At 38.6% G+C, this 9,714-nt stretch overlaps 1 protein-coding gene and 1 long non-coding RNA gene across 2 annotated transcripts; one reads left to right on the forward strand and one right to left on the reverse strand.

The window, feature by feature from the left end:
* Positions 1-163: 163 nt before the first annotated feature.
* asb6 (ankyrin repeat and SOCS box containing 6) lies at positions 164-5,505 on the forward strand. Its single transcript, XM_015397755.1, has 4 exons — positions 164-518; positions 607-715; positions 796-882; positions 4,334-5,505. The coding sequence occupies exons 1-4, from the start codon at positions 285-287 to the stop codon at positions 5,059-5,061; spliced, it is 1,158 nt and encodes a 385-aa protein (XP_015253241.1). The 5' UTR covers positions 164-284; the 3' UTR covers positions 5,062-5,505.
* On the reverse strand, positions 1,720-4,524 carry LOC107099573. Its single transcript, XR_001481964.1, has 3 exons — positions 4,319-4,524; positions 4,092-4,218; positions 1,720-1,973 (listed from the first exon to the last, which is right to left on the reverse strand). It is a non-coding gene; the product is annotated as an uncharacterized LOC107099573 (long non-coding RNA).
* Positions 5,506-9,714: the final 4,209 nt, after the last annotated feature.

The following is a 9,714-nucleotide window of genomic DNA, read 5'->3' on the forward strand; positions in this document are numbered from 1 at the left end:
GATTTTTGATTGCTTCAATAATTCAAAGCCCCTAACTCACTTTTTCAACATAAAAAAAAAAAATCATCAAAGCACATGTTTGTTTGTGTTCAAATAATTCAACAGGAGATTAGTGGACATTAAAGCAGCAAAACTCCTTTTGTGGTCCTGGATTCTTCATGTTGCTGTACATGCTAGGATTAATCTTAAACTGTTGCTGTAGTGACCTTAGTGATTTAAGATGTGCATCTCCCTAGAGAATACCTCTCCCCTGTGAATTGCTACTAAAAGATCTCTGACAAAGCATGCCAAGTGCTTCTGACTTACCATTTTATTTACTGCTCCTAATACATGAATACAAAAGGATTGCATGTTACCAGAGAGGCAAAGCACAGATACATTTTTGTTATTGTAATTTCTCTCCGTCTCTAGACCCTGTGTCATATTACAACCCGCTGCATAACGCTGTTTTGAGGAACAAGCCAGACATGGTGAGGCTGCTGGTTGAACATGGAGCAGACATTGAAAAGAGGGACAGGGTGAGTCACTGTATCCGACTTTGTTCTGATTCATTGCCTCCCCGAATCATATAAAAATGTATAAACATCATCTGGTACATGCCTTTAGATCCATGGGAGTAGTCCTTTGGACCTTGCCAGTGAAGAGTCAGAGAGATTGCCCTGCCTGATCACATTGCTGGACCTAGGCGCTGATGTAAATGCGACAGACAAACATGGTATGTTCAACTGTCAAAGTGAAACCTATCCATCTGTGCATCTTTGTGCTCAGAATAATTTTCCTTTGGTCTCTTTAAAGGGAAAAATCCTTTGCTCCATGCATTAGCAAGTAGCGATGGACTGACTGTGCACAACACGGAGAACATCCGGCTCTTACTGGAACGAGGTACTGCTTACCGCCAAACGCTCCTCAGCTTCTCAGCGTCAAACTGGGCAACAAAGCAAAAAGCCACATAAAAAAACTCAGAATCGTTAGCATTTCTTTTTTTGTCGTTTATTCTAACTTTGTTTGAAGTCCTTTTGTTATTAGAATCAGTGCTTAAAAAAATATTTTCTGATGTTGTGGTTGAAGTGAATCATTTATGATGCAGGAGAAAAGCATTTTTGTCTCAGTTTTGACAGCAGACAAATGAATCTGCAGCAAAATCTAATTAGCTGACTTACACAGGGCATATGCCGGTCTATTAAAGCTTAAACTCTGAGACCAATCCCGAGGCAGGAGGTGAGTTTATGCTTTTGCCAGAATTAACCATAATTCTATATAACTTTTCTCTAACGATAAGAATCAAGAGTGGAGGTGCAGCAGAGTGATGTTTTAATGATTATGTCCAAATACGTTGGTTAGGAGTTTTCTTCTTTTTAAAAGGTTGTTTTCGGGTCACATCCGTAGTTATCAGCCTGATTCTGACCCGTTTCCATTAATCCTGTCCTGGTCCTGCCTTTGATATCAGGCTCTAACAGCTCCTTTCCAGGCTAATACGCAGTGTTTACCATGGAAGTCAGCCTGGCAGGCCAGGCTTAACCAAGTTATATTAAAGCAAAGTTTAACTATTAAGACAATTAAGGCCTAGCTATGCCTGTTGTCTGTTATATTTTAAAAGGATTTCCTCTAGAAACTCCTGTGGGACAAAACATTCTTAAGTCCCAGAATGGTGATGATGGCTCGACCTAGGGCCTTAAAATATCTGAATTTTTTTTTTTTTCCGATTTTTGTGTCACCAATTTGGTTAACCTGAGCAGGCGGAAAAACAGTAGAGCAAAAGCCTTAGCTACATGACGATATAAGAACCTGTAGCCATAAAGCGATACGTTCTTTCAGGTCACATGACCTGGCCAATGACTGTACATCGTCTTCTCACTTACATAGGCGCCATTTCTAGAAGGAAGCCGCGCTCGTAGCAATGATTGTGTCAAGGCTTGTGTTGTGTCTAAGAAGTTGACCCTCTAAGGACAGCCGTCCTCATTTGCATAATGAGGCTGAAATGCAGAAACACAGAAATGTAAAAACGACAGGCAGAAAGAAATAGCGGCGCAGAAATAAATAGGGTTAAAAAATACCAAGGAAGAATAAAACAGACATAAATATAACATGCACATAGATAAAGAATAATAATAAATAAAGTTGAAGGTTAAAACGGGCAATAAATAAGGTAATTATTACAAAGGTGGATAAATATAGAAGCTAATTAAAAGAGATACATTTATGTCTCACTGTATAATTAAATTTTTACCTACATTTATTTGTTTATTGTATTTTTGGGGGCAATTAATTGTATGCTAATTAATTGAGCATTTCTTTCTTTATATTTCTTTATTTTTAAGTATGGCAGGGCTGGTCCTCCATACACAGTGTGCTTTTAATACAGCTTTGCTCATTTGGTTGTATAATTCAGGTTAAATACCCTTTTTTAGTTAGTAGTTACAGGATTTACAAGATTGTTGCAGGGCAAACTTCTAATCATTTTCCAGGCCCAAATTATCTGTCTCTAAAACACACGGCTGAGGCTGAACACAAGCCTTTTGTAGCAGCATGAGGACTGTTCAGCCTGCAGAAGAAATGGAAAAAAAACGCCATCTGGGGTCGTCTGAGGCAAAGTAACCGAAGCTAAAAAACAATCGCCCTCTGCAGCTGTCTCTCCTGATTATTCACAAGCCGGCAGCCTTTTTAAATCCTGGAGGATCAGGAGGAAGGTTTGGGTTCAGTTTAGGATACGGCAGCTCATCCAAGCAGGTTTCAGATATTTCCTATTTAAAGTTTGTTTTTAAGTTGTGGTTTTGCATATTTGTGTTCCTATTTGGGCAAGAAAAGATTTAAAGATATTGAGATTTTTGTACATTTAAAAATGTTCTTTGACAGCAGTTTGGGAGCTCTTCCACATCCTAAGATTATGTATTTAAACAACATGAAACTTATTCCTACTTCTGATATTTACAAAAAAAAAAAATGTATTCTACCTTTAGGAGCTTTGGAAAAAAAAAACAGCATTTTTTTCAGAGGAAAATGTATTTATTTTCCTTCTAAGTAATATGAGATTCATGAAAAAAAGGTTTTATTTAAGGCTACACTGTCACTTTTAGCCACTAGGGGCACTAGACCAGTAACTTCCAGGTTTAGCATGCCTGAAGGCTAAAAGAGGCACTATCCTGTTGAAAATTTCCCTCGTTGTCTTAAAGTCTGAGAGCAGACCTTTAGACCAGCTCATTGAAACGAGTTACACCAAGGAAACATTCTCCCCTCTGGATTAAATCTTACATCATGGAACCAAAAAATATGCCTGATCAGGTAAGAGTCAAATCTCTTTCGCTGCCCAACAAAAACTTGGCTTAGTGAACCAAAGTTTTTAAGGGGAAAAGCAGCCTCCGTACTCTGCTGTATATTAACCTTAAAAGCTATTTGATGTATCTCAAATGAATTTCTATAAATTATATATATATATATTTCTATAAATGATCTTGCAGAGGTTGAATACCCTTAAGTTTTTTTTTTATTTATTTGATGCATTGCAAACTTGTGTAAGGTTTTAATGCGATGGATCAAAACAAAGTAGTACTTTACTATAAATTGAAATAAGGATGAATGTTTTACATTTTGCAAATGTTAAATCTAAAACAAATGTAACTTGTGACAAAGCTATAGGAAGTCTTTTTTTTCTCAGACTCCGTTTGAGACAGAGTAAATGTAAAAGAACATGCAGATCAAGTGAGACCAGGGTTAACTCCTCATCGTACTCTCTAAGCCGGCGGTCTTTAACAGGGGGTCTGCGACCCCTAGGGGTCAACGGAGGTACTGCATGGGGGGGGTTGCGAAGTTTTGGTTGATTAGACTTTTTTTTTTTTTTATTCCCCCTGCAATTTTTTTTTTCACTAATTGAAATGTCTTTAAATACAAATTAACATGAATTCAACACACTGTAGTAAAGACATAAATGGAGGCAGAAGATGTCTTTCAGTCATCAATGCACACATTCAGCGACACACAGGAGCTCTTTCAAGCTGGGCACCGTTTCATTCACAACGCCTCAATGAGGAATTAGAAATACTTTAATAATCCCAGAGCGAAATTACTTTCAGATATGGGTCCCCGCTCCATCTCACCATCAGTTTGGGGGTCCTTGGCCTGGTAAACATTGAAGACCCCTGCTATAAGCGATGTGTGGATGGAATTTGGCGTGGCAGCATCATGTGTTGGTGAAGCTTGCTTCAGCTGACAGATCGTCTCATACTGTGGATCGATTTTATTTTAGTCTGTCACATAAAAAGCTATAAAATGCATTAAAGTTAGCCTCTTAAACATATGAAAAGTTCTTGGTGAGCAAAAGTACCTCCTGTTTCTTCAGGTTCCCCAGGAGTATGGAGTGCTGCCACTGTAGACGGTGAAACGGTGGAGTCCTCCCTGGTGTTCTTGGTGAAGGAGGCTCTGGAGGCCAGCACGGAGGACGCCGCAGAGATTGGTAAATTCTGCCTGGAAACCACACAGCTGCTGCTTTCCCACGGCGTGGACCTCAGCTGCTGTCTGAACGAAGATGGTGAAGAGTCTCTGATGCAGGCGAGCCTGGAGCACTTCGACTTGCTTTTTCCTCTGGCGGTGCTCCTAATGCAGAGTGGAGCCTCTTTGGTTTGCTCCCATCACAGTTCTTCCTGTTGGTCAGGTTATAGCCTCCTTTTTCAGAGGCTTCAAACAGTCCTGCAGCAGTGCACAGATCCGAGTCAAGCAGCTGAGCTGCTGGAGCAAGCTGAGACATTGCTGGACTTTGCGAGGGTTAACGTCCCAACACTGCATCTGCCTCAGAGGCTGGAGCTTCCTGTGGCCAATCTGGACTCTCACCCACATGCTCAGGCTCTGATAGAACTACAAAACCGTGTAGTGGAGCATGAGGGGAGCCCTCCGTCACTTCGCTGCCTTTCTAGGGCATTCATAAGGAGCTGCGTTCAACCCTGGCCCATAGTGGACAGAGTGAAAGCTTTGCCTTTACCAGACAGATTGAAAGACTTCCTTCTTCCAGAGCTCACCTATATCCCAAAGCCAGGCTGGGAATGCTTCAAGCCACAGCAGAGCCAGGATTAATACAAACATTTTTGTTTTCCTGAAATGAAAATGTAAATTAAGCATCTATATGTGCAAAAGTAAAATTTGACAAAAACTAAATGCCTTTTTTTTTATTATTATTATTTGTGATTTTCCTTTTGTTTTATACTGTGAGATACAAATTGATGTTTGTAAAAAAAAAAAAAAAAGTTTTTTGTTTTGCAATGGAATGAAATTTCTGTATAGCAGTGTTAATTTGGATAAAATGCTGCAGTATAAACTTAAAACCACCAGATGGCAGTGTTGAATCACAGTAGATGCAGTGATCTAAGATTTTTTTAAATTATTTTAATTATTTTTTGCCTCTTATCAAAGTTGATGTGGATGATTCGAATCCATCGATATATTATCACCTTCTATGGGGATGTATTTTTCTGTTTAGTGTTTTTTTCACAATGTATTGGAATAAAACAAGTTTAATTATCATTGGCCCATTTTTTTTTTTTTTAAATCATTGTGTTCCTGGGAGGAAAAATAAATTCCTCTAATTGGCCAGTTAGTGGCAGTATAGAGCTGAGTAGAAATGCTGCACTCCCAGGCTACCTGCACAAGCAGAATAATTAATGCCATGTATGTACCACATGGTTGTGCTCATACTCAGAACCTCAGAATAGCTGCTAAATAAAGCGCCTCAATTTAAAGGCAGCAGCACAGCAGGAAGAGTCCTCCTTTTGTAGCTTTGACATAATGTGGCTGCTGAAGTAGAAAGCTTTACCAAGCATCTCTAATGTTTATGATTAAATACAGATGAATTCTCCTTCTCTCACACTCAACCCATCCAACACAGCTTTAGCAACAGAAAAACAAAAAAACCAAATGTACTATGATGGTATAGGAGGACCATAGGGCACATATGTGTTCATGTTTGAGTGTATGTGTGCCGACTAAACTAAATAGGACATTGTGTTATACAACTAACCCCTTCCTGACATTGCTGAAGCTGGAGTGGCTCCAAGGCTTGCAGGCGCTCCAGCTCCTCTTGGTTATCTAGGTCACAGCCTCTGAGGAGAAGAGCCTCAGCAGCAGCAGCAGAGCTGCATGACACACGCTTCACTCTCCTGTCCGTCTGAATCTGCCTGCTTGCTCTTGACAAAACCCCAGTGCTGGCCCTGGTAGGACGAGGGAGGGAGGGAAGATGGGAGGCGATTGAAGGAAGAAGAAGAGAGAGGAGAAAAAAAACTAACATTAAAGATACAGGGATGGCTGAGAGAGTGCGCTCGTAGAGGACATATGATAGAAAGCAACATTGGTTTAGATATACACCCTTCACTGGCTGCAGGAACATAATCCTGACCAGGCAGATGTGCACAGTACTGGCAGAATCAAGCTTCTTCTATGGAGTCCAATCCCTGCTTGTAGAAGGTGATGGAGCAGAGATAGTGTGGGGGGAGGGAGGGCTAAGCCAGTAACTCTCCATCCAACGTTTATTGGAAAAACAGCACGGGTGAAGCTCTGTACTGAAATTAGTTATTGATCTATTCTCTGCCTGAAGCCTCTGTGTCTTTCCCTGCACACCTGCTTATTCTCTAGCCTTTTCTCTCACTGGTCCAAAGACCTCAGAGGGTTTTTACTTTGTATTGTATCTTATTTTTACCTCATTTGTTTGTCCAATGTCATTAAAAATCATTTTGATATTAGATCTTTGTAGCTCTTCATAGAAAAGTTGAAAAACAAAACTTTGGAGTAATGTTAGTTTCTTAAATGAGTTAACCGAAAATGATGAAACACATAAATCACAATGTGATTTTTTTTACCTGTCATAAAAGCAGATGAGGAAGTTAAAAACTGGTTGTCTGCTTGTAAAGCAGAGAGGTACACCCAGAGTCAGACTTCAGAAGGAGCTTAACAGGGCTTCAGCCAACGGCTCCTTGGCTCTGAGGTCTAAACCTTTCTTTTTTTGTATGAAAATTTGACTTAAAACTGAATTTTAAAGCTTCTAAAAAACTACAACTGTAAAACCTTTTCACTTGTTGGATTTTCTTGTAGATGAAGAAATCCTCGATTACTAGAATATCAGACTTACAGTAAGAGCAAGCTTAGAACATACGCTGACCTTTCCTCCTAGCTTTCAGTATATTTCAGTGACTGTATTACATTGCATCATAGAGGCCTGGTATACTGTAGCTACTATAACCATCCTCCATTCATTGTCTATTTCTGTCACTCCTTGCATGGTTAGATGGGAGCTGCATGGTGCCTTTATCCACTGGTCTTCCTATGATAGTTTTGCAGATATTTGAACAGATGAAAACATTTCTAGGAATGAAGACATCTTCACAGCATAAGGAGCAAAAGTCCCCAAATACAAAAACTATCTTTTAAATTAGTGATTCTCAACCGGGGGTACTCGTACCTCTGGTGGTCTACGAAAGCATCGCAAGGGGTACATGAAAATATTTTATGTTTTTGGTAGTAAAATAAAATAGGGCTGTGCTCTGTTTTGCTTTGTTCATTAATAATTACTAACATTATTTATCCTACATTGGAGAAATTTACCTCTGCATTTAATCCATCCTTTGTGGAGCAGTGGGCTGCCATCGTGGGGCGCCCAGAGAGCAGTGTGGGGTTAAGGGTCTTGCTCAAAGACCCAGAGTGGCAGTCTGTGGGAGTGGGGCTCAAACTCAGAACCTCACTATTCCAAGCTCTATGCACTAACCACTAGGCTGCCACTATCCAACTTTATCAAGAAAAAGTATGTTTTTCTTATATGTTTGCGTTCATCAAATCCAAGCAGAGGAACAGACTGGATGTAGAGAATATCCTCATATATCAGCTTTTTTCCCACTGAGCCATCGGAGCTCATCAAAGCAGCTCAGATGTTTTGATAAAAAAGAGTAACGCTATTTAAGTCAGTCTGACTATAATTTTTGTTCTGTATTTTGTTCCCAATTCATCAAGTTTAAACATGATTATAAGGGAGTTACTCAAAGAAGCTCCAGTTTTATAAATACAGGTTTATAACATGAATTTATTTTTTTCAATTCCTTACAAACTACCAGGCAACATATTAATGTTGGAGGGGGGGGGGAGGGGGGGGGATTTGCGATGAAAGGAATAAAATGCCTAAGAATTAAATGCTCAGGTTAAAAGATGTAGTAAAATAGTTTTATAATCGGTTATTTCAATTTCCACTTTTCGACAGTTATCAATACTTTTGACTGAGGGGTCCACTGACGGTAAGATAAAATGCCCAAAGGGGAACACAAGTGAAAAAAGGTTAGGAAACTGCTGTAAATCAATCAGTTCCCACCGATCTGTTGTGATTTGCAAAGAAGAATTCTTCCAAAAGCGAAGGAGATTATGGAGAACAGTGAGCATCCTCTTCAGATTTTTTACGCAAAAGCAAAGTGTCTTAAGTCAGAGGCTTCTCCAGATCTGGTGCAAGACAGACTGATACAGAATAACCTTCCTGCCTGCAGCTATTTTTGTATTTTTTAAATGAATAGGATATGCAAGACGGCTGTGGTAGGTTTTAGCACAAAAAAAGCATTTGTAATGGGAAGGTGACTTGAATTTTTCACAGATTATTGGTTACACACACAAAAAAAAAAATGGAGGTAGCATTTCTGAGATTTTCAGAGGAGAGATCTTATTAATAATGCTCTGGCAATAACCAGCCAGGTTATTGAAGCACCAGTTTCTGTGCATAAAATTTTCGAAGTATGTTACTTGTTCTACTGTTTTTCTGCATCTTCACTCAGGAAAATATGTCTGTGGATCCCTGCAGATGGTTGTGAAGTTAAATTACCATCAGCTCTAACATACCCTACCTTCTACATATTTACTCACAATGATCGACATCTTTTTAAAACCCAAACAGCATGCCTGGGTGAAAAATGAACTATAACAAATGTGCAGAATTCCAGAGCTTTGACAGATCTGATGGTTTCTTCTTATTAACAGTTAATGCTTCAGACACAGAAAGGATGCATACATACATATGTGCAGTTCTTCCTGCTCTGCCCAGTATTCTGGTTGACTCTACAAGTAGAAAACACATTTGTTTCCAACATCTTCAAAGCCTTTGTATTATCCAGGAGTGGCAGTATTTTATTACTAGGAGTTATTCATAATCTGTTGATCGTGTTCGTACTGATAGGCCAAAGGGAGCTGTAGTTCCTCCACCATGTTTTTGAAAAAATGTTCTACTGGGAACTGTTTTTGTAATTCCCCCAGATTGGAACATTGGAAAGAATTTTTGGATGGATTATTGTTGTAATCAACAAGCACATTTTCTAAAGGAAAATGTCACGTTTTAAAGATAAAAACAGGAATCAAGCATATTCTGTAAATGGAAATCTGAAAGAAAATTAATTCAAAAATTATTTAGATTTTATATATTTAAAATGTTTTATTTTTTTTAGACCTCTCTTTTCAGATTGAGTTTTACGAATTCCATTCTTTCCAGTTGCATGTCAAGTGCAACCATTTGTATTATTTTGAAAATAATACAATTAATAAAACTCAAACTGAAAAGAGCAATAAAAACATTTAAAAATGAAAAATTGATACAAATTTAAAAATTAAGTTAGAAATATGATTTTTGATTCACATGTTTTTCAATTTCATCCTTGGATAAAAAAAAAAATTATTTTTCAAATTTTATTTTACAAAACCTGTTTCTTGCTTTCA

The sequence above is a fragment of the Cyprinodon variegatus genome, unplaced genomic scaffold (assembly GCF_000732505.1).
Source record: "Cyprinodon variegatus isolate N-32 unplaced genomic scaffold, C_variegatus-1.0 Scaffold885, whole genome shotgun sequence".
In the NCBI taxonomy this organism is placed as follows: domain Eukaryota; kingdom Metazoa; phylum Chordata; class Actinopteri; order Cyprinodontiformes; family Cyprinodontidae; genus Cyprinodon; species Cyprinodon variegatus.